Source organism: Scardinius erythrophthalmus (genome assembly GCF_964197995.2).
Source record: "Scardinius erythrophthalmus genome assembly, chromosome: 10".
In the NCBI taxonomy this organism is placed as follows: domain Eukaryota; kingdom Metazoa; phylum Chordata; class Actinopteri; order Cypriniformes; family Leuciscidae; genus Scardinius; species Scardinius erythrophthalmus.
In genome coordinates, this window is record NC_138230.1 from 20,358,189 (window position 1) to 20,384,385 (window position 26,197).

The 26,197-nt window shown below is 40.0% G+C and overlaps 1 protein-coding gene across 6 annotated transcripts in view; it reads left to right on the forward strand.

The window, feature by feature from the left end:
- The first annotated feature begins 4,423 nt into the window (after positions 1 to 4,423).
- clic1 (chloride intracellular channel 1) overlaps positions 4,424 to 26,197 on the forward strand; it is a 28,069-nt gene continuing 6,295 nt past the window's right edge. For 5 of the 6 annotated variants that reach the window (XR_014030965.1, XR_014030966.1, XR_014030967.1 and 2 more), the window contains exons 1-4: positions 4,426 to 4,842; positions 14,155 to 14,264; positions 14,617 to 14,742; positions 14,873 to 14,979. Coding sequence is in view for 1 of the 6 variants with exons in the window: in XM_081377043.1 (XP_081233169.1) it covers positions 4,804 to 4,842; positions 14,155 to 14,264; positions 14,617 to 14,742; positions 14,873 to 14,979 (382 nt within the window). In the remaining 5 variants the exon portion in view is untranslated. Of the gene's footprint in view, positions 4,843 to 14,154; positions 14,265 to 14,616; positions 14,743 to 14,872; positions 14,980 to 26,197 lie in introns of all 6 variants that reach the window. The other variant, XM_081377043.1, reaches the window with a different exon arrangement.

Genomic DNA, 26,197 nt, shown 5'->3' on the forward strand with positions numbered 1-26,197 from the left:
AACTGAAGTGATTTTCTTTTTTTAAATATTATAGTTAGAATATGTATAACTCAGTGTTTTAACTAATTGAAAAAGCTGAATAATCGTTCCAAACTTACTGATTAGTCAGCGAAATAATCGACAATTAGTCGATTAATCGTTCTAATAATTGTTAGATTAATCGATTATCAAAATAACCGTTTGTTGCAGCCCTACTGATGATATACCCCAAGAATGTGGTTGTGTGGAATTCACATTTCTCTGCCTTTACGTAGAGCTGGTGCTCTTGTAGATGTGAGAGGACCATCTTGACATCCTTGATATGCTGGGCCTTGTCATTATAGTAAATGACTATTTTGTCAATGTAGGCAATGCAATTGCACAATCCCAAGGACGGTAAGCTGCTTTGACTTTGCTGAAGACCTCCGAAAACTCTGAATATTCCTTGGGTATGGTGCTTTGTGTGTAGTTCTCAGGACTTTCAATACTGGTGGTGAGACATAGCATGGTAATAGTGAAGTGCAGACAATTTGACATACAATAATTTGACCATTGTTTGAGCTCACCCTGGTTCCTGGAAATGATGGGGTCATGGATGGCCCAAGATGAGAGTGTGCTTGGGGGAGTTGATGACATACAAGGAAGTTTTTTCTATCTGGAATAGTCCAATTCGGAGGGTTACTGGAATGGTTTGGTGAGTGATGCTTGTGCCAATGGGTGCATTATTTACAGTAGTAATATTGATTGCAGGGAGACAATGTACTGTAGGTATCTGGAGTTCTTGCACAAGATCTTGGTGGTTCAAGTTATAGCTCCTGAGTCGACTAGCGCTGAAACATATTTTGATTTATCATCAGAAGAGAGTGAAAAACTGTGTGAACAGGGAGAAGAAAGATTATTGTAAGGAACCTGTGCTTTGTCATGTGTTTTGTTGTGAAAATTGTGAGTTCATGTTCCTTTTGTAGTTCTGTTCATGGTTTTTGCAGTTTTGTTCTTGTTTTATCTGCATCTAGATCCTGACTCTAACTTGGTTCTTGGAGCATGTTACAGTTATTGATATTCACACTTGTTTTGGAGACTGGAAGTTTCCTCCCTTTGTGAGGGCAAGCAGAGTTTTGTTGATCCTTCCCTCAACAGTAGTAACACAGGAAAGGGAAGGATCCCTTTTGCGGCGTTCCAATACCTCTGTATAAATCCGAGTGGATGCAATTTGCATTTGTTCTGGCATGTCAGGGCAGGACTTGTCCATGAGTAGATGATGGTAACTTGGGTTTAATTCTAGAGCATGGTGAGTTTCGTAGCAAGTTATCTATTCTTATAGCCAAAGAAATGAAATCAGTGAGGTTAGATTCATCACCTTTACATGCCAGTTCTGCCTGCAGGTTGTGATTGAGTCCCTCTTATTGTCTTGAGTGCCACATCATTCCATCCACTTTGAGCGGCTAGCTTTCAGAATTCTATACCATAGTCAGCTGCTGAGCGTGAACCCTGGTGTAAATGGAGCAGTTGGACAGAAATATTCTTACCTCCCTCAGGATATTCAAATATCTTGTGTAGTTGTGAAACAAAGTAATCAAATGATGTTTGAAGTTGCATGTCCCTCTCCCAAACCGCTGTTGCCCAGTCTAAAGCTTTCCCCGTTAACAACGTCATCATGAATGCACATTTCTTTGAGTCTTGGTGGAATGACTCGGGGTGACTTGAAAAGTAGATTCTGCATTGTCGTAAAAATCCTCTACATTTTTCAGGAGAGCCATCAAATTTGTTCAGGAAGAGCAAATCTTACCGGGGAAGTCTGAGAGGATGGAAGAGAGCAGATTTACTGGGTCAAACTATCATTAGCAGCACTCAGATGAGTCAGCTGGTCCTGGTAGCCCGTTAGAATTTCACTCTGGTAAGAAAGCTGCCTGGAGCTGAGAAACCTCTGCTGGATCCATTGTTTATTCACACAGTTTTCAAAGCACTATTGTATCACACACTGTACCAATGCTTGAATTGAAATGACAATACCACGTGATCGATGACGTTTAAAGCTTTGAACGTCATGCAGTATTGGAAGGTCGGGACAGCTGGTTTGAAAAAAAAAATTGATGGCTCTTCGCGGCCTCATCTGATGCATAAAAAGGGAAATGATTATCGAGGAGCCATTATTTAAGTGATTTAACACTACACTTCCCAAATAACATAATTTATTTATTTTTTAAAACAGAACACCCAAAATTTTTTTTTCAATTACTATATGATAACATACTTGTATTTTTTATTATTATTATTATTATTATTGATCAATATGGGAATTTGTTGACCAGGCTACACGACACAAGTTGTGGTCTTATTGGCACAAATTAATTTAGATGAGATTAGATAGAACTGTTATTGATCCCACTCTTGTATATATCACAGACTTCCAAATCTTTGTTTGGTCACATGCTTTTTCTGCTGAGCAGTGATTTGTTAGATATGGTGGAGAAAACAAGTCTGACCACCAGATGTCACTAATGCACATTGTGTTAAAAACTTCGAGTAATAAAACTTTTTTCAGCACAATTTGATGGAAAGCCTCAAATGCTTGCAATGACTTCGCAAGGAAGCAGTGGAAATGCACGGCTATTTATACTGATGTAAGGCAGGAAGTAACCAACGAAGCAACAGTCCATGTTAGTGTTCAGGAGAGGGCTCCCTCTGGCGGTTGGATGAATGGGTGCCAGCCTCATTCATTACACATATTTTGTCATTGTAGATTTCTTGAAAATAATAGGCTGTTAAAATACTTTCTTGTCGCTTTCACCTGAAAACAATATCGCATATCATTTGATATTGTGAACTAGTGTATTCGGCCGTTGTATGGTCAACTGTGTTAAGTAAAATTCTTACCATCAATTTATACCTAAGCCATCAATAGTAAAAGCTTCATTGGAATACAGGGAACGGATAGTAGCCTTGTGACACTATAAATAACCACCATATTTACACAGCGCCATAATGCTTCTGCACCTTACTCCAAATTTCTCTTAACATGGGGACAAAGGTGTCAGTCAATAATGGTTAAACATTTGGACCAAAGACATAATGTGTTACTTTTCCCGTTATTTGAAGTAATCTGTTTTGTTACTTCTGTTACTTGCATGCATTAGCCCTACTGGTGATGTGTCATGAACAATGTTTAGTTTGAACTTCTTTGTTAATATTACTTGGGGGCGTAGCAAGCTGTCTTATTGTTGTTGTGACCACACAATAGCAACATCCTTTCGTTTACAAATAAAGGTAAGGTGAATACAGTGATTTATGAGTTGCAGTAAAAGTGTTGTTGTTGTTGTTGTTGTTGTTGTTGTTGTTGTTGTTGTTGTTTTATTGTATGAAACCAGACTTTATATTCATCACTTGATTTATTGGATGAATTGGACTTTAACTAAAATAAAATGAAACTTCATAGTATCAACTTTCATGTCAAGTCAAGTCAAGTCATCTTCATTTATATAGCGCTTTTAACAATGTAGATTGTTTCAAAGCAGCTTTACAGAGATAAACGTATAATTTAAGGTAACAGAGATTGTAACAGAGATGTTACAGGTAGGCTAATCAATCATCTTTTTTCTATCTCTCTTTCTATTTGTTAATGAGAGATATGCGGACATATTAATGTTTTTTGATTTGTGGAGTGAAATTTATAGTTTTTAATTTGAAATAAAAAGATAAAATCAGACCCCCAGAAAAGGCGATAAGTGGCATGTTGTTACTATTGTTATTATTTTTAAATGTTATACTTATTGCAATTGATGGTTTTTTTTTTTTTTTTCATGAATAGGTGTACTGTACATTTCAGACATCTTCGCTTTCATTAAATCCTATAGGCCTAGGTAAGTTGAGTGAAATCATTACATTTGCATTCAGAGTGTTACTACAGATCTGTTTTTTAATATTTAATATTTGACATTTTCTGCTATAACAATTGAATTAGCAAATGTTTATTTATTTCCAATAATAACACATTGGCTGATGCATCACCATCATCCCGTACATGCTAAACTTATATCTAAATAGTTACAATATCTACTTGTTAGATAATATAACTTGTTCAAAATTCATGTTTCAGTTATCTACCACTAGGTGTCAGAAGGCACCTTGTAAAAGTCACACTTCCCCTTTAAACACTTAAAAGAATCTTCATATTAAGCTGTAACCTAAATACTACATATGCAAAATTGTTCCTATAGTAGCCTACCTAATGAGTATATAATTTGCTCTAAATAGATAGTCATTCAAATTAAGTTACATTTTTTTATCTATTTGGAATAGTAAATATATACTAGGCCTACTTATAAAATATGCAATACACAAGTGACGACTGACAACACGTGTATTGATCAAGTGACTGATCAAGTGACTTCCAACATAATACGGTTACAAGTTAGAGGAAATTTAAATCTTGTCAAAATCAGGAAATGAGAGGCAGAGAGAGAGAGAGAGAGAGAGAGAGAGAGAGAGAGAGAGAGAGAGAGAGAGAGAGAGGAAGTATGGCTGATCTTGCTGTAGGCGTTATTGATTTCGATACTAAACACGAACAGTAAATCGTTTATACATTTTATAAGTCACACGGAAATTAGACACTTTTTGGTGAACTTTGTTTGGGTTTTGGTCAAAAATTTCACCCGCTATCATATTCGTACCTCAAAGCGGAAAAGTTGCTTAGAATTTCAAATTGGCCAAGGCACAGCGGAAGTGAGCTCGAAAAAAGGGCGACAGGAATAGAACACATTCATTTATTAAACTATACGCTTGGTGTAGTTATTTGGCTTTTGCTAGGGGACTTGTTTGGACTCCAGCATGAGTGAGGAGAAACCTGAGGTTGAGCTCTTTGTGAAGGTGAGTTTACCCACAGGCCATTTCATGGTTTCACTCGGAACTAATGCAATTTTAGCAACTTACAATTAATAGATCTGCACAATGTAATAAACGTTCTATAATGAATGTATTCAAATATTTATAATTTAATTGGCTCTAAACATAATAAAATCTTGAACTCATAATTTAATAACGGGGTTTACATTATGAGAAATGTATTACATTATGAAATCAGCAAAAACACTGTCATATTTAAGGCATAGAAAACAGTGACATTCCTTTAATCTTAATCCTACCTGTGTTGCGGTCTTAAACTACCTATGAAATGCACCAGATTTAAATATTCATGGGTGGTTGACATATTTGGCTAAAAAAAAGTAAAAAAAAAAAAATCTAAAATTTAAGTCATGGAACTCATTGGGTTATATTCTACCAACTCTTATATTTCCAAATATATGGTCTTGTAGATTTTGTCCTGAAATTTACATTTATTTACTAGTTTACTGTCTAAAAATGTCATATGGTATGACATGAATGCTATTGTGTGTTAAATTAAAAAGGGGTATAATGTGATAATGTACCGGTCAATTTATCCTGATTCTTTATCATTACTATATAAAAGTATAGCATTTCTTATGTGCAAATATGTTACATTTTGCATTATTTTACTTTATCAGCACTCATAGAAAGACGTTTACTTGTAATCTTTCAATATACTTCAAATTAATTTGGGTATACCTTGTTATAAAAGTACCAAAATGCTTGTAACCTTTGCTGGCACTATTCCCCATCTGTCGCATTGATGATTTTATGATTAATAACCAAAAAGCCTTAATTTCTTAAAAAATTCTGAATGTCACACCAAATGGCATGGTGTCACGCCATATGATGTCACACCACACAACAATCTTGTATGCAAAAATCTGTATTAGCTGCATTTAACAAACAACCAAACTTAGTTTGACAAGTGAATCAATGTTTCAGTTACAGAAAAATCACAAAATTGTTTAAAACAGTGAGTTCTACTCAAAGTAGCAAAGAATCATGTTTATAACACATTCATTAATCCACTTACTGTATTCATTTGATGTTGCACTTTTTATTTTAATCTGCTGAATATTAACTACATGAATTCTAATAATCTTTAGTAAATCATTGAACATTTATTTTATTTAATGCATAAATTCGTTTCAAAATGAGGATGAGTAAAACAATGGCCGAACAGCAAGCTGATGTATCTTTCCTTGTTCTTTCTGTATTCGCATTATCTCGCCATCTACTGAAATCTACCTCAAACTGAAAAAAATAAAAAAAATAAAAAAATAAATAAAGGGAAACATTTGAGTGACAAAATGCTGTAGTTTAACATGGATTCAGCTTGAAATGGGATTGTAGGCATTCACCAAATTGAGTTGGTGTATAGATATTAAATGTGTAAATAATATAGTATAAAAATGTCTTAAAAGGACAAAATATTCAATAAACTTAACTATTAGTTATAAAATATGTATCTAAGAGCATTATTTATGTATTTAAATGCAGTTCATATCATATAGTGTGACAAAATAATCATATGGTGTGACAAGAAAACCCTGTCACACCTTATGATTTTGTGTCACACTATGAGGTTTCATGTACTTAGCATGACATTAAGCAATGTGCATTTATGCAAACATGCTAAAACCATGCTAACTACAATATGACAATATAGTTTTAAAGGTAATATTGACTGAAAAGTTATTTCATGTGGGCATTTTTGTGTAAAATGTGTCACACCAAAAGACAGCGCAAAAGGGAACTGAAGCAGGAGTGCCAGATATACTTGATTTTTTTGAAAACATGAAGGGAGAAAACTCACATTGTAACTTTCAGTGTCCTTCTGAGGTGTTGTTCTTCCTCCTGAAAGAAGGAGGACTCCCACTCCCCAAAGGTCTCCAAACAATTGCCCGTTTAAAAAAAGGAATATGGCGTCACACCTTATGATATCCATTTTTGGGACAAAATGTTTTAGTTAAGGGTGGCTTCAAAATATTATGCCTGAACTTGTAGTCAAGCAGACTCACAAGTAGACATCTGGGATGTCAATATATGATTGAATAAACAGAAAATGAATTAATTTTCTTGTTTTTATTCAAAATCAAAATTTGTAAACTGTGCTTGGGACAGTCATGCCATATGAGCTTATTCTGGTTTGGATAAAAATTGTGAAAAAATGGAAGATTAAACCCATGAATGCTCTGTATGTTCATATAAAACAGCACTTTCTGAACAATATCACCACAGTTTTTGATATATTTTTCTATAATTTACTTAACATTGACACATTGGACCAAAAAAAGGCCATGTCATGTCAACCACCCTCATGCATTTATTAGTATTACTGCTACTATTAGTAATAATTTTGTTTTTATTTCTAGTAATAATATTATTGTACATTACTTCTAGTAGATGTGTGATCATTCAAAGGAAAAAACAACTTAAAATATCCAGCACGCCAGCACAACTTCAATGCCCCCTTGAACTCTACTGGAGGGAAAGGAAAACCATTATTTTAAAATGATTATTACAAACTGAACATTTCATTACATTAATAATGTAATATTTATTACATTATGCTGTTATTACATTGTGCTTTATCAAATAAAAAAGACCTAGTAGAACTAGGCCCAAACAACATTTCATGTATAACTATTTACAGTATGCAAAATGACAATAATATAAAAAAGTTAATTATATTCACCCTGTGCTATATTGAAAGTGTAACTTTCACTGCTCAATTGGGATCCGAACTGAATTTCTGGCATGGGAGGCGGGCACGCTAACAAGGACGCTAAAGACCACAACCTCTAGTCAGTCGCTAGTGCACCTCTTAGGGCCTGGGGCCTCTGTTGTGCATGTCAAATAATCAATATGTAATTTCTTATGTTTTTTTTGTATCAGTGTTTATTTATTGGTCCTTATTTATTTTGTTTCAAATAGAGTTTCTCTGAATGTTAATTACAACCCCATTTCCAGAATAGTTGGGACATTTTGTAAAATGCTAAAAAAATCATTGTTCTCTTGAACCTTTATTTAACTGACAAATGTACAAAGAAAATATTTCCAATGTTTTCACTGACCAACTTAATTTTATTTTGTAAAAAGTTTTGATTTTGACGACTGCAACACACTCCACAAAAGTTGGTACAGAGGTATGCTTACCACTGTTTCACATCACCTTTCTTTTTAATTACACTTTTTTTAATCATTAGGGAATTAAGTATACTAATTGTTGCAGTTTTGCAAGTGGAATATTTGCCCAATCTTGTCTGATACAAGACAGCTGCTCAACGGTCATCGTTGCCTGACCGTTATTCTCCTTTTCGTGATGGGTCATACATTTTCAATAAAAGACAGATCTGGACTGCAGGCAGGCTGGTAGACAGGCACATCCCTTTTATGGTGCAGAGTGTCTAGAAACCACTCAGTTTTAGCATGTGTAGAATGAGGCCTGGCATTGTCTTGCTTCCCAGGAAAGATGTCGTCTTGATGGCAGTTTATGTCTCAATCAAAATATATGCCTCCATGTCAGTTATACCTTCACACAAATGCAAGTTACCCATACCGCTTGCACTGATGCACCCCAATACTAGGACAGATGTTTGCTCTTGCACCTGTCGCTGATGAAAGTCCGGTTGGTCGCTTTCGTCTTTGGGACTGAGAACTCAATGTCTGTTTTTCCCAAAAACAAGCTGAAACCAGAGTGCACATTTCCACTGTCTTCTAGACCATCTCAAATAAGCTCAAGCCCAGAGAACTCACCAGCATATCCGCATAGAACTGATGTATAGCTTTCTCCTTGCGTAACAGAGATTCAAGTGGCGTTTCTTGATGCAGCGTCAGACTGTGTTAAGTGAAAATGGTTTTCTAAAGTACTCCTGAGCACATGTGGCTGTATTCAACAGAGTAGCATGATGGTTTCTCATGCAATGCCGTCTGAGGGCTCAAAGGTCACGCACATTCATCAGAGGTCTACACAGACTGAGATTTCTCTGGATTCCCTGAATCTTTTCAGAATATTATATGTGGTAGATGGTGAAAGACATAAAGTCTTTGCAATCTTGCATTAAGAAATGTGATTTTTGAATTGTTTGACAATTTTCTCATGAAAATTGGCACAAAGTGGTGAGCCATGACCCATCTTTGCTTGCAAAGACTGAGAATCTCCTTTTTCACCCAAACAGGATACCCTCACCTAGTTGGATAATCTAACCTTTATAATCTTTTCACTTTTATTTTGCCTCTGTCACAACTTTTTTGTAGTGTGTTGCAGCCATCAATATCAAAATTTGTTTATATTTACAAAATACAATTATTTGTACTTTTCTCAGTTAAAAAAAGATTCAAGAGAATTAACAAATCACAGATTGTGAATTTTATTGCATTTTACAAAATGTCCCAACTTTTCTGGAAATAGGGTTGTATATAAAACACTTATTATGTCATTCATGATTAAGTAATATTGTATTTAATGGAAACTAACTAAAGGCAAAAGAAGTTAGAATGAAGAATAAACTAAAATTCACAGCATTTCAGCAGCTTCTGCTCACGTATTTGAAGGCTGCTATTGGATCACTGAAGGTAAACGTCATACTATTCGACTATGGCTCACCACTTTATGGAGAGCTTAACCTACTAGCTACGTTCTACCTTAAGAACAAATGGTGCAACGGAATAAAGTAAAGAGTTAGTTACAAACTAGCTAGTAGTTACTAAGCATCTAGTGTGGACTTTACGTTCCAATTTAAGAAAGAACTTACAAACAGCTGGTGCAGCCCTACCCAGGGGAGTGAGGTTTACCTGCACAGCTCTTTACTAGCTGGCCTCCTTTACACTCACCCATCTAAACCTCACTCCCTCCTGGCTCATAACACCAATGTAACCCTTCAGGTTCTACTCACACCTCTCAGAGCGGGATTCAAACCAACGTTTATGGCATGGGAAGTGGGTGCGCTAACAAGGACGATAAAGACCGTTGCATATGCGCCTCTTGAGGCCAGGAGAGTGAGGTTTACCTGCAAAGCTCTTTAGCTGGCCACTATTATAAAAGCATTATAACAAGACATTATTTGAGTAAGTGTTCCTGAATTGATTTTTTTTAAATATACACTCATGTAAAATCTGATAATTACAACAAGCCTCAAAAAAAGATTGGACAGTCTAGCATTTACCTCTGTGTAACATAATTTTTTTTTCTGAGAACACTTAGCATTTGGACATTAAAGACAATTTGGCCATTGGAATTTCCCCATCCATTATGCAATTCTTCAACTGTGTAATTGTACAGGGCCTTCATTGCCTTATTTTACACTTCATAATGCATTAGAGCTGAACTATTAATTGTTAAAAGATTGCGATCTCTATTCAAACAACCATGCAATCTCATTCCTAAATGATAATGATTCACCTGTGTCTATTAAGCTTTTGACAAAATTACACCAGAACATTCAGATCTGAATTTGCACTGCCGCTGGCCCAAAGAAAGCAGTTGTCATAGGTATGAAACAACTTCACAAACAGTCTTTTCAACCACACAGTAGGCCTATCGCTATTTTTGTGTTACAATTATTCATATTATCATAGAAGTACTAGGGTTAAAGTTTACAGTTGGGATATAGGCTAAACAATGATGTCAACGCAATCAAAATAGAGCAAATCACCTTTTGAAAGTAACTTGAAGCTTCAAATAAAGATTGTGCCAATTATATCGTAATGCCACAGCGTGGGGACAAAGGACTGTTAAAAATGTATTTGTCATTGAATCATTCATTCAAGAGATTTGTTCAAAAATGCTGATTAATCCAGTAATGAAACTAGTATCAAGAACATGAAACAAGTATTGAAGTATTTATAAGTGAGTCATTCATTGAATCATTGATTCAAACAGTTAAAAAAATAAATAAAAAGATTAATTCAGAAATAATAAATAATTTTAAATAGACTGCAGAAGTTAACATTTTGTCAGATCCTCTAGTAAATTAAATGTTATTTTGTTTAGTTGTGTGTTGACAATCATGGGAGAATCGTGATCTCAGTTTGAAAAAAAAAAAAGTGTGATCGATTCAATTTATCCAGAATTGTGCAGCTCTATAATGCATATTATCAGATGGACACAGGTTAGGACTGCAGACAGGCCAATCTAATACCTGCACTCTGTTGTTATGCAGCAATGCACTTGTAATCTGGGCAGTATGTGTCCTGCTGGAAAAATGCAGGGACGTCCCTGGAAAAGACGTCTGGATGGCAGCAAATGTGGCGTCACAATTGCATGTAAAGCCCACTGTTTCCAAAGTGCAGAGGGAGGGTTCATCGAGTTAAACTGTTCATGACACTTCTAGGTACTTCTTTCTCTGAGCAGGTCTGGTTTAAACTAATGCTACGATTACACTAGTGCGTGTTCGTTTTAAAACACAACATTTGCTACGGTTACGCCTGGCTAGGATATATGTGCAAATAGACTGTACAGTAGTCTCTGTACAGATAAAACGTTGTTGGGATAATTCCGGTTCACGTGACCATGCAGAATCGATAAATAATTCTTTATTAAACATTTTTAAGGCCAGACAAGTAGTTTGTTCAGGGTTGGTTTGTAAAGAAGGACTACACGCCTGCGCACATATATATATATATATATATATATATATATATATATATATATATATATATATATATATATATATATATATATATATTAAAATGCGAATATATATATAGACTAAACATGTGATGCGCATGTCCACGCCGTCAGCGTTTTTGTGGGTTTGCGTTTTTAAGAGTTTGCGCAGAGATAACCTTTTTTTCAAAAAAATTCAAGGCTTACACCTTGAAATCTAATTCAGGGTTTGCGTTCTTGAGCCACCAGGCACTGTTTTGTGCAGATGAGCGGGCCAGAGCGCGTTGAGTGTTAGAACGGTGTTGTGTTAGCGGCCCCTAAGTTGATAACTAATAATCTTTGCAAACGGAAGTGAATCAATCAATCAAAACTAACTTTAGCTGGACAATAACTTAATTCTAAAGGTGCTGTAAAGCCAAAACAATCTCTGTTACTGTAATTTCCTATTATGACTGTAAAGCTGCTTTGACACAAACTATATTGTTAAAAGCGCTATATAAATAAAGGTGACTTGACTTGACTAGTCCGGAGTTTTCGACTCTCGAAAACTGAGATTTTTGGAAACGCTGCAGACCACGTTTTAGTTTGAAAACTCCAGGATTGTGTTTTACTGTAGATGGACCATAAATGGAGACTTTTGAAAATGAAGACGTGGCTGCCCACATTTGCTCCCTGATTGGGCCTTCTGGATCATTGCGTATCCTTCCCTGATTTGTCAAGCCCCTATCATATGACCATTATGCTACCAGAACACGACAATAACAGACCAGCCTTGACGACAGTAAACAATAACATGGACATGAAACTGCAAGCTTTGCTGACTTTGTTGTCCTTTTTAGCAGCCATTGTACAGTTAACTCTGCATTATAATACTGCAGCTGCCTACATGCACAAAAGGGAAGCTATCATTAGAACAATCGGCAACAATCTGCATAACTTCATGCCCAGTGTGCGTGAATGGTTTTCGGTCATGTAGTGTGGACGGAGATCTTTTCTGAAACACTGGAAAACCAGTATGTGCAAGGATAGCCTAAATGGTAGCATCATGGTACCAACAAAACCTGGTTGGACTTAGTTTTGTCTATTTAAAACGAATCCTGTAACCCTGATTTTGTTCAGCTACCATGGTACGGGCCACATGTTTCATATCACCTTGTTATTTCAACTCCTAAAGTCAGATTCTTATACATTCTAAATTGTCCTAAATCTTAATCATCCTAAATCTCAACTTTTTTGGAATATGTTGCAGGCATCAAGTAAGGGATTATGTACATCCCGCCAGCTGTTATCGCAGAATAAATTCTGAGAGGGTGATAGACTGATCATCTTGAATCGTCTTGTATCGTCCTCAAGGGGTGTATTTTGCATATTATCCCACTTACACAGCTATTTCTCACATATGTAAATAATTGGACACAAAATATTGATTTTTGTTGAAATTTTTTATTAGCTCACAAAATGCAAAGCTTCCGCAAAGGAAACTAGCAAGCAGCTTTTAGCCAAGATGACAGAACAAGACAACTAAACAAACTTTTACGGGATAAAGTGAGTCATTCCACATATTGCATTTCTTTCCACCACATTAATAATTATGGGGACAATATATATTGAATTGCTTTTAAACTGTTTTTAACGCTTCCCTGGCATTGATGTAAATTTCTAGCTTTCCGTGCTTTCACAGTTATACGGTAAGGGGAGCTATGACTTGATAAAAATGCTATTTTCTCAGCTTTTTGCTAAAAAAAAATATATATTTTTTTATTAAACTTGCCCAGTTTTTTTATACAAAAAAGAATGCTTTAAACGAGAATAAAACTTTTTGTTTGTTTGTTTGTTTGTTTGTTTGTTTGTTTGTTTGTTTTAAGCAGAGGCTCTGTTCTTTCTTTTGATATATTGCATATTCAGATATTTATACAACAAAATATTCTGGGGGCCATAATATTTTTGTGAAAATGATCAAAAATTCTGGCGGTGGCTTGCAACTTAAAAAAAAAAAAAAAAAAAAAAAACGCTGGTGAGGCAAGAGTTAAATCTTTCCTGTTTATTATATTATAATCCATTACATTGTACAAAACAATCGTCCTGGCAAAATGATGAACACAGCAACAATATCACAGCACTAGTAATACTGAAGTCCTCCGATTTCATTGTTAAGAGAATCGATAAATATAACAGAGACACAAGATGGCAGCTGCTGCATTTGAATGAAACAAGCAAGAGCAGAAACCCTGATGGGTAGTATGATATTCAGCATGCTATTGAGAATGGTTGTCATTCAGGGAATAACACCTTGGAATGTTGTGACTGACCAGTAAGTATTCCAGTGAGCCGTGTAATAATTTACAATAATGTATATCAATGCAGTTGATTAGCCAAAACATATACTCTAATATGCATGAGTATCCATGTGTACTCAGAATAATTAATTAACTTGCCTTCACACAGAAAGATTGACATAAATAATTAAGTACTAATTATTCTGACTCATTCAAACTCACATTCATAATTTGGTTACAATATGATTCCTTGCCATGGTGCTGTACAATACAGTGAAACTGTACAGCGGTTGCAAAAACAAAGTACTTTTTGGGATTATGTGTATAATTATTGGGATTATAATTTGGGGCTACACAATCTTTTAGAAACCTGTAGTAATGATCTGTATTTGCATATGTGCGTAGGCAGGAAGTGATGGTCAGAGTATCGGGAACTGCCCATTCTCTCAGCGGCTCTTCATGGTCCTGTGGCTGAAAGGCGTGACCTTTAATGTGACTACTGTTGACATGAAGAGGTTGGTGATTCTGTGCAACTCAAGCAGACATTCACAAACCTGAAGCAGTTAAGTAAAGTTATCATTTCAAGTATGCAGGGAAACCTAGCATATTGCTATTTCAACCCAGTAGTATGCTACATTGTTGTCACAGTATTCCAGAAATTAAAATTGTTGGTCCAATAAAAAAAAGAGATTTTCATTCACGCTGGAAATGCAAGGTCAAGTGCATTGTATTGTGGGATTAGAGCAGTGTGCTTTTGGCAAATCAAATAGGTCATCCGTGTATTCCATCCATGCAGAAAATTGCCACAGAATGCATACAGCGTTTTTCAAAAGTAGTGTTATTCCTATTTCTCTGTTTTGGGACTAGGAAGCCAGACATTCTTAAAGATCTGGCCCCTGGTGCTCAGCCCCCTTTCCTGCTGTACGGTACAGAGGTGAAGACGGACACCAACAAGATAGAAGAGTTCCTGGAGGAAACCCTCTGCCCTCCTAAGTAACTCCATTAATTCATGCTTTATTTTCCTTCATTCTGTGGCTCCATGTATCACTGTGCTTGTATTTGTATTCTGTCTCATTTTGTTTACTAACTGTCCTCCTCTTCTTCATCCCTTTCTACGACACAGATACCCACGGCTGGCAGCTCGCAATCCTGAATCTAACACTGCAGGCCTTGATGTGTTCTCAAAGTTTTCAGCCTACATTAAGAATTCAAATCCTCAGATGAATGAAAGTGAGTGCAAGAATGCTTCTGTTTGTTTTTATTCATTTATTAAAAAGATGCCCAATTAAGGTTCAGTTGTGAGATTCACAACCGACTAACCAGCTGTAAACAGACAGTATTGTTTAATTTTGTCTGTCAAACTTAATCCACATCCAATGTTCCTGGATTACAGATTTACACTACAGACTGTGAACAGACTGTGCTCTGAAATCACCCCCTATACCCTCAAATAGGCCATTATTTGAGGGGACAGCCATTTGATATGGTGTCCGAAACCATAGTGGACGTTATCGAGTGCACTCATTCTGTCCCACGTTCTGCACCACAATAATGAGTGTACAGCCGATGTCTGAATTCACTCTCTCGTTTTCATTCACTCCTTTAAGTGAACTGTATTAGTGGACTAGTGATTGAGGGTTTAGGGGCGATTCCGGATTCAGCCTATTTTTTGTGTTTCTCCCTAATCAAACACTCCTGATTCTAATTATCATCTCATTAGAAGAAACTCCAGGACCTCAAATGGGTGTACAGTTGACCGATGGACACACCCATATTAATACAATTTTAAATATAAAAAAAATATCAGAACCTTTGCATCTTTAATGTAAAAATTACAACCTATGCAGTGCCACTAAAAACCAAAGTGACATTTTAGTCAGAAAGGACAGTCTTGGTCTTATCAGACCATAACACATTTTTCCACATGGTTTTGGGAGAATGGATATATGTTTTTGTAAAGTTTAGTCAGGCCTGGATGTTTTTTATTCAGAAAGGGCTTGCATTTTAACCAGGGCCATGCACAGGGGGGTGGCCCGGTGGCTAGAGCCACTGCCCCTCTGCCCTCATCGACTGAGGTGCCCCTCTTCCCCACCCCCACCTCTTGCTCTTGGTCTTCTACTAGTGCTAATCCACATTCTTAGAATTAGCTGCTTATCTAATCAAATCTGGCCATTGAAAAAGACATCCCAATCATAAAAGATGAGGTTATTAAGATCTTTCAGGACATGGTACCAAATAGAAAGGTTTTGCTGTAAAAGGAAAAGGTACCCAGCAGTGATGCGCGGGTCAATGTATAAACAACCCGCACCCGACCGACGTTTTCAACTAACCCGCCCGCAACTCAGACCGCAAAAAAAGAAAAAGAAAATATTGTACCCGACCCGCTTCCTGACCCGCATTTTTTAAAAGTAGTAAATGTTCATCGTAGCGTCATTGGAAAAAAAATTAATATATTCTAATTTTGTCAAGAATTATAAAAAATCGTCAATAAGCTTATAATTTGTACTAAAATAGTCTAAATGTTTAGTTTTAAAAACAATTTTAAAAAGCTGGCTATGTCTATTTTGATGTTTCTGCGCAAGTTCAGCTAATAAGCGTTAATAAGCGTTATGACCGCACGCATAAAGCTTGCCACAAAGAACCGCGGTTAAAGTAATGATTATGAATGTGTCTAAATTAGCAAGGAGATATTTAATTGTTTAGTAATAAACTGGTGTTTTCTGTGTCGCTGCAAAGATGAAGTTGACGATGTGATTCGCCATGAACACCAGAGAGAAATGCACATTTCATATGAATTAATCAGAGAGTAGCCTATTTATTTTGGTTTTAATATTTTCATAGACATTTCAAGCTTTTTGTAATGTATAGACTATATTTCTCAAAACTGTGAGGCACAAGCAATGCAAGTGATCGTACCGGCGCCTTATTACATTGTCTGCTATTTGCTTCTTATTCATTAAATACGGGCAATTGATTGATAAAACATTGATCAAAATTAAGATACAATTTATACAAAACGAAAATCTTTTAAAAAGAGTTTTCTATAAAACAAAACTTAATGAAGTCGTCAAAATCATGTTTTACCAAAAACAGCGCCGTTGCTAGGAGGGCGCCAGCGCCTCTGCCTTTCAGCGCCTCTGCCTTTCAGAGCTTCTGCCTTTCAGCGCCTCTGCCTTTCAGCGCCTCTGCCTCGCGAGTGGATGATAGCCCTGAAGACGCCTAGCAATGATATACCTTTAGTGGTAGTATGCCTTTAGTTAAGTTATACCTTAAGTGTCTTCGTAGCGCGCTAAGAGACAACGTTATCGGAAAATGCAGCCCAGGTATGATGCGTATGATGCGTAATGGAGATTCCAAAGCGCTCTTCTTTGGTCAGAACCACGGAGAGCGATCGCGGATAGGTCGGTCCTATGCACCGAAACTTTTAACAATGCAACAAAATAATTAAAGAGCATCAAGCTATTAAAATCTATATTATGTATACGCACAGATAATATAACAGTAGGCTATATTAGGTTAAGCAGTGATTGGATAACGTTTTTTATTTTTTTTATTTAACGTTTTTAATTTAAGGCCCACCCACAATTGGTCTGAACCATCCAAAACTGGAATCCTGGCGCCGTGCCTGGTTGGTCATGCCAATTTTGTGGCTATCAAATGTGTAAATAGCATCGCAAGTAGTACACATGACAAAGCCAGCACTTTGGTCATCATCTTTCATTATTTCGGCAAATGTCTCCCACACTTTGCTCTTTCTATTTGTGTATTTGCGGAGCTTCCACTCCCCAGTCTTCACCTTTTCTCTTGCCACCTCCATCTCTACCTGCAGACTGAGCTCGTGCATCATCTTCTTGCCAGTTGTTCAGCCAATAAAGTGTAGGCCTATGTATTTCATAGAAAATTGTGTCTAGTACTAGGCCTATATAAATTACAAAGGTTTAATTGGCATCTTTATTTCAAACGACCCGACCGGCCGCGACCCGAATATCATTAAAAATATTTTTGGATGACTCGTAACCGCGGGTGACCGCAGGCACCCGCTCATTTTGGATCAACCCGCGCATCACTGGTACCCAGCAAACACAGAACGTTGGCGCAACGTACCCAACCTTCTAACAACGTTTTAACAACATGGCCAAAAGGTTGCTATAACTACGTTGTGTGGTGAAGGTTGTTACACCGTTGACACAATGTTGACATTAAACCACCGTTCAGGGCCATTGCTTAAGGTTGTGCCAACGGTGTCTGGACAACCACTGGACGACATATGTACTCGTCACTGCCCTGATCGTTGGGCCATCTCATTCTTCATCAAGCAAGGATACGTGAGAATTGCGTTTAATTTACTTCAGCTAAATAAGATACGTAATTATTCAAACACAACCTACAACTTCCTTATCTGATGTGAAATGTTTTTGAACATCATCTGGTCAGGTATGACAAATATTTAACTTTATGCCAAAAGTATGAAGCCAAAATGACTTTAATGATGATTAATTGATTTCAGCTCTCATTGAACAGGCAGCGACGCGTAGCCTATAGTCTACTTGTTGCACGTTAATGTTTTACTTTTTTTTTTTTTTTTGGAAACGCACAGAGAAAAAAATGTTTGTAACTGCTCGCGCACCTGTTTATATTTTCTTTGATTTGTCGTCTCATTCGTTTCTTTGCCAGATTTTCGCATTTTGCTCATGCTAGTGCACTCACTGTTTGTTTGTTTGTTTGTTTTTTTTCTTCTCACAAATGTGAGAAAACTTCTCACAAATGTGAGAAAAGAAGAAAACTTCTTCTCACAAATGTATGACTTTTGGAAGTGCAATTTGATTACCATATGCAGTTTTGATAAAGTTGAATTAGCTAACGTTGTTACAATGTTGCGAGCACATAGACAGTGACGTTGCCATAGCAGAAATGCAACGTGCCACAGACGTTGCCACAATGTAAATGTGTTTGCTGGGTAAATACCAAAATGTAAAACAGTATATAGTTTCTGTTATTATCAGCAATGTGTAATTGTGATGTTCTATCAAAATGAAGTCTAAAATGTATTTGAGCATGTGCTGTCTTCTCTTTTAATTGTATATTTTGTAATTACTGGATAATTTGTGTTAACAAGCAACCACCCCCTTAGTGCCCCTTTTTTTGGTTTAGGCCACTGCCCCTCAAAATGTCTGTGCACGGCCCTGATTTGAACATACTGCCCCATAGACGCCTTCAATGCTCGTGTTTGTAGTGTTATTGTGTTATATGACAGTTATTGTGACAACAACGGTAGAGTTAAGCCCTGGTAAGTAAACAAATGTTTTCTGTAAACTGTAGACTGGTTTAATAGTTAGGTGAAGTTCGATATCTGGCATTATTGTGACCTGTGTCATGCTAGCCTACTTAGCAGATAGCAGTATCTATCTGAACCATAGACTGTAAAAAAATAGATCTGAACAGATGTCGTTGTTTTTTTTTTTGTTTTTTTACGGATGAGATCCTGAAAAACTTGACTCCACAACTGGTGTGATTTTCAGTCCACGACGCAACAAGTAGGCATTTTTTTTCTTGACGAGAAATTCTCTGGTTAACACACAATTCAATGGGATGGAATGAACTTTCTGACCCCGACATGCGCACTGCGAACTTCGAATTTTCCTGTGACGTCAACCGTGAAAGGGTCTATAGCCCAGACAGATATATGGTAGATAGTTGTCACATGTAGGAGGCAACCATTACTTTCCAGAAAAATCTGCAACTTTACTTTTAATGTTGCTGTAGGTCTCTTGACTGCTTCCCTGACTAGTTTTCACTTAGTCTTCTCATTAATTTTGAAGAGATGCCCTTTTCTTGATAATGTTACTGTTGTACCATACTTTCTCCACCCTTTGAGGACTGTCTTCACTGTGTTCCATGGTATATCTAATGCCTTTTTTTTTGTAGTCCTCACTGGAGCGATACTTTTTAACAATGAGATCCCATTGATGCTTTGTAAGCTCTTTGTGGCCCATGGCTCTTGTAGTAGCATGCTTCATTCTCTTCATTTTTACATCACACAAATCAGCTGTTTAACGGGCATGTAGACTTTCTATGTGCAACTACAATCTTCTCTTTTAGGAAAATATATTAAAAATATATTATTTCATCTCCTGCTCATTGGCATGTAAAAATTTAGATCTAGTAAATTGCTTTCTACAATGAGAATGTTCCTCCCCTTAAAACCACATCATTCTAAGTGACATGGGATAAAAGGTATAACAACCAGGATGAGCGTCACTACATTTTGGGCCCGTCCCAATACCCACACTTGCAGTTTTGGTGCAGACAACAGGAAGTAATTGCTGTCCTAGGTTGGAAAAAATGGCAAAGCTCAGTGCCCTTAATCCACATTAAATTCACAGTATCTCTAATACCCCGTCGGAGCTGTATTTGAGGCTAAGTGTATCCCATTATTCATCATGTTCAGGAACTCACTTGCCACCGAAAAATTGTGCAATTTCGAGGAAAAGTTTACAGTGTAAGTTAAAGTAATTAGATATTACATAAAATTTGGTTGTAAAATGTAAAGTGTTGCACATTTTATTGGTCTAGAGATTAGTGCATATTTTGTCAAATGTTTTTTTATCACTTAATTAGAAGCACCACAATAAAATTGTATTGTTTTTTACATATGGACTACTAAACTGACAATTAAAGTTTTATTTTAAAGTGTGGTATGTGTGGAGATGCTTCCAGAAGTCATAGGTCCTCTTCTTAATATCATTAATTTATCTTTATCATTAGGATACATACCAAAAACTTTTAAGCTGGCTATGATTAAACCGCTTGTTAAAAAAATGCAAATTGATCCTACAAAATTAGTCAATTACAGGCCGATCTCGAATCTATCTTTTCTGTCAAAGATACTAGAAAAGGCAGTATCCTCACAACTATGTTCTCTTTTTTGAAAGATTTTCAGTCAGGATTTAGACTGTACCATAGTAGTATAGACAGCTCTCATTAGAGTCACAAATGATTTGCTCTTATCATCCGATCATGGTTGTATCTCTCTATTAGTGTTACTCGATCTTAGTGCTGCATTTGATACTACTGACTACAACATTCTTTTAAATAGACTTGAAAATTATGTTGACATTAGTGGAATTGCACTAGCATGGTTTAAATCATACTTATCTGACCATTATCAGTTTGTAGCAGTAAATGAAGAGATGCCTTATCGATCAAAAGTTCAGTATGGCATATGTCAAGGCTCAGTGCTAGGGCCTTTGTTGTTCATTCTGTACGTGCTACCATTAGGAGATATCATTAGGAAGCATGGTATTAGTTTTGCAGTTTTCTGATGATACTCAGCTCTATATTTCTTCACGCCCTGACAGAACTTACCAATTCACAAAATTAACGGAATGCATAGTTGATATAAAAAACTGGATGACTAGTAATTTCCTACTACTTAATTCTGAAAAAACAGAGATTCTAATTATTTGACAAAAAACTTACGTAACAACCTAGAATACTGTCTAACACTTGATGGCTGCTCTGTCAAGTCTTCGTCATCGGTTAGGAACCTGGGTGTGCTCTTTGAAAAAGTCACATGTCTAGTATCTGTAAAACAGCATTTTTCCATCTTAAAAATATATCTAAATTATGTCATATGCTCTCAATGACAAATGCGGAACAATTAGTTCATGGGTTCGTGACATCAAGGCTAGATTATTGTTATGCTATTATGGGTGGTTGCCCTGCACGCTTAATAAACAATCTACAGCTGACAAACATATCAGCCCGGTTCTGTCAACACTGCATTGGCTCCCTATTAAACATCGTATACATTTTAAAATATTGCTGATTACTTACAAAGCACTAAATGGTTTAGCTCCTGGGGAGCTAAACCATTTAGTGCTTTGTAAGTAATCAGCAATATATACATACTATATATACTTGAGCGAGCTCTTAGCGCATTCTAGACCTTCGCGTCTATTGCGATCTCAAAATTCCGGCCAGTTGACAATACCTAATATCAAAATCGACTGCTAGCGGTAGATAATTTCCCTATTTAGCACCAAAACTTTGGAACAGTCTTCCTAACATTGTCTGGGAAGCAGACACACTCTATCAGTTCAAATCTAGACTAAAAACACATCTCTTTGACCTAGCATACACATAACACATTATAGACTTCTATAAGTCAATGTTAGGCTGCATAGATTAGGTCAGCCAGAACCGGGAACACTTCCCATAAATCCTGATGTACTTGTTACATCATAAGAAGGATGGCATCTACGCTAATATTAGTTCCCTTTCGTTGTCACTCCGAGTTACGTCGGATGATGACAAATGGGGTTTCGCTTAGAAATCCTATCATCTTCGAGTATATAAAACGAGCCAATGGCAAAGAAATGCCATGGGTCTGCGGAATTTGCATAGCGTAACTCCGCCCCATCCTGGGAGTATATAAGGAAGTACGCTGGCAACATGCAGATATGTTTTCGCTTCGGAGCCAAGTTGATGTACTTCACTCCACAGCCAATCCTGAGATTCATCTCTTCATTTCTCTTCGAGACGAGCCTCTCTCCAAGTGTTGGTGTGACAGCGAGTTCCAGCGAGTGCACATTCCCTGCTTATCTGTGCAGTGATTTGCCAGTGTTTGTGTGTTCTCTCCCTGGTCGCTTCAGCATTTGCGGAGAAATCTCCTTTCTAAAAGAGCTTGCACGCGGCACGTCTTTTTAAAGATGCCTCGCCCGTGCACTTCTGGTTGCGGTCTTCTCGTTTCTGACTCTGATGGGCACAATCGCTGTCTTGTGTGTCTGGGTATTGAGCACGCTAAGGCAGCGTTTGTGGATGAGTTATGTTCCCATTGCGGGAACATGCCCATCGCACGGTTGCGGTCTAGACTCAATGACCTTCATGGTAGAGTCCCCTCATCCGCACCCCAATCTACGGGCTCCGTGAGAGCTAGTACTTCGGCTGGCGGCCAGGGTGACCTGAGGATTACGGTGTGGGACAAAGCGCCGACTATTCCACGCTCCACACCGTCCTCTAGCGCCGTGCAACCCGCGAGTGTTTCGAATGAGCCCGCTGTACAGTCCACTGGTCTCATTTGGCGTTCCAGAGGAAGATTCGATGTCGATCGCTGCATCACAGGGTGGGCAAGAGTCCTTGGGAAGTGAGGATTCGGCTGTGCTGCCACCTTCGGGTGTGCCAGCATTGCCCGAGTCTGATCCCGAGATGACTGCCATGCTTTCCCGGGCAGCCGTGGCCATTGGGCTTGAGTGGTCCCCGCCACCTGGTCCGGTGCGCTTGCGGCTGGATGATTGTTTTTTGGGTGCCGCCACTGATCCTCGTCAGCGCGCGTCCCCAATGCCTTTCTTCCCGGATGTGCATGAGGAGGTCACGAGGTCCTGGAAGGCACCATTGTCTTCTCGTGATCGCTCGGCGACCTCCTCCGCCCTGCCTCCTCTCGATCAGGCGGCCGCCAAAGGGTACACTGGGCTTCCCCAGGTTGAACGCTCTGTTGCGATGCAACTGTGTCCTCAGAGTGCTTCTTCCCGTGGTGACCCAAAGCACCCCTCCAAAGCCTGTAGGTTCTCTTCCACGCTTGTGGCGAAGGCCTATAGAGCTGCGGGGCTGGTGGCCTCCTCACTGCATGCCATGGCGACACTCCAGGTCTACCAGGCCCAGATGTTGCATGACATGCACGAGGGGAGGACTGACCCAGGGCTCTTTGATGAGCTGCGTGCCGCCACCGACCTTGCTCTCCGAGCGACGAAGGTGACCGCACGCTCCCTGGGTCAGGTGATGTCCACTTGCGTGGTCCAGGAGAGACATCTGTGGCTCAACCTGGCCAATATGCGTGAGGCCGAGCGGACCCGGTTCCTCGACACTCCCATATCCCAGGCTGGCCTCTTCGGCGGGGCGGTTGAGGACTTTGCCCAGCAGTTTTTGACCGCCCAGAAGCAGACTGAGGCTCTCAGACATGTCCTGCCCCGACGGCCAGCTGCTGCCTCCACCCAGCCGTCGGCACAGGTGCCTCAGTCTGCTCGCCGCAGAGGGCGCCCTTCTGCGGCTCCCGCCCCTCCCGCACGGCCCCAGCAGCAGCCTCCATCCGGGTCGCGTCGTGGAGGACGCCGTAGGAAGGCGCCACAGCCCTCTCCCGCCCCGTGCCCCGCTAAACGCCAGGCCAAGCGGCGCTCCTGAGACGGGCTGCTCAGAGATTGCGTTGAGTTCTTCCCAGGAGACGTAGTAGGGCCGCTCCTTCCCCCGGTGGAGGGCCGGGGGAGAATCCTTGGTTTTCCCCACCCCGCTGCTCGTCCCACGACGAGCAGCACCCTTTTGTGGTTAAAGAAAGAACTCACTCCCCCATCTCTGAGCACACAGAGTGTCCGGATGACAGTGCGCGCTGCTCATGAGCCTCGCCACTCTCGTCCCCCTCTGTCGCCAGTTCCCTGCCAGAGCACGCCCCAGTGGGACGCTGGTCCTCCCCTGGCCTCCTCTGGCAGGACGCGGCTAATGACCGTGCCCTCGCACTGGGCCGCTATGCCACCCGCGCCTGGGCCGGTCATTCCGCCTCGCTGCACCACCGAGGGTACGTCTGTGGTCCGTATGACCCCGCTGGTACAGTTCCTGGAAGCCTGGTTAGAGCTTCCCAGGCTGTCCCGCTGGGTCGCGAGGACCATCAGGCTCGGCTACGCGATTCAGTTCGCGCGGTCTCCTCCCCGCTTCAGGGGAGTCCGCTTCACTATGGTCAGTGGCAATGCCCCGGTTATGAGAGCGGAGGTCGCTACCTTACTGGCGAAGGGTGCGATCGAGACTGTCCCTCCAGCCGAAATGAGGTCCGGCTTTTACAGCCCTTACTTCATTGTACCGAAGAAATCCGGTGGGTTACGGCCAATCCTCGACTTGTGCGTCTTGAACCGCTCCCTTCACAGGATGCCGTTCAAGATGCTCACGGCCAAGCGCATTTTCGAGTGCATACGGCTGCAGGATTGGTTTGCAGCGATCGACCTGAAGGACGCCTACTTTCATGTCTCCATTCTTCCTCGACACAGACCGTTTCTACGGTTTGCTTTCGAGGGGCAGGCATACCAGTACGCGGTTCTCCCTTTCGGGCTAGCCCTGTCTCCTCGCGTCTTTACGAAGGTCGTCGAGGCAGACCTTGTTCCCCTTCGGGAACACGGGGTTCGCATCCTGAACTATCTCGACGACTGGCTGATCCTAGCTCACTCTCGAGACCAGGTTTGCGAACACAGGGACCTTGTGCTCCGGCACCTAGCTCGTCTGGACCTGTATTATTCCCTGACCGAGGGCACGCTCGGCACGGATGCACTGGCGCACAGCTGGCCGCGGGGCCTCCGCAAGTATGCGTTTCCCCCAGTGAGCCTTCTTGCGCAGACCTTGCGCAAGATCAGGGAGGACGAGGAGCAGGTACTTTTGGTTGCCCCGTATTGGCCCAACCGCACCTGGTTCTCAGAACTAGTACTCCTCGCGACAGCACCTCCCTGGCCAATTCCTCTGAGGAAGGACCTGGTTTCTCAGGGACGGGGCACCTTTTGGCACCCTCGTCCTGATCTTTGGAATCTCCACGTGTGGCTCCTGGACGGGATGAGGCAGGTTTGAGTACCCTACCACCAGCGGTGGTGGCTACCATCACTTCCGCTAGAGCATTGTCCACGAGACATGCCTATGCGTTGAAGTGGAACCTCTTCGTCAACTGGTGTTCTTCTAAAAATCTAGAACCCACGAAATGCCCCATCAGTGTCGTGCTTTCCTTCCTGCAAGAAGGGTTGGAGCGAAGGCTGTCTCCCTCCACCCTGAAAGTGTATGTTGCCGCCATTGCCGCACATCCCAACGCAGTTGATGGTAAGTCCTTAGGAAAGCACGACCTGATCGTCAGGTTCCTGAGGGGAGCCAGGAGACTGAATCCTCCTCGTCCTCCCCTCGTACCCTCTTGGGACCTCTCAGTGGTTTTAACTGCCCTGCAGAGTGCTCCCTTTGAGCCTCTGCAATCAGTGGAGCTTAAGTTCCTGTCAATGAAGACAGCGCTCCTGGTTGCATTGGCCTCCATCAAGAGGGTAGGGGACCTGCAGGCATTTTCGGTTGACGAAGCGTGCCTGAAATTCGGACCGGCTAACTCTCACGTGATCCTGAAACCCCGGCCCGGATATGTGCCCAAGGTTCCCACCACACCCTTTCGAGACCAGGTGGTGAACCTGCAAGCGCTGCCTTTGGAGGAGGCAGACCCAGCCTTGGCACTGCTCTGTCCAGTACGCGCACTCCGTGCTTACGTAGACAGAACGCAGTGTTTCAGGACCTCACACCAGCTCTTTGTCTGTCATGGTGGGAAGCTGAAGGGAAAGGCTCTCTCCAAGCAAAGGTTGTCTCACTGGATAGTGGACGCCATTGCTTTGGCATACCAGCAGCAAGGTCGACCATGCCCCCTTGGTGTGACGGCCCACTCCACCCGGAGTGT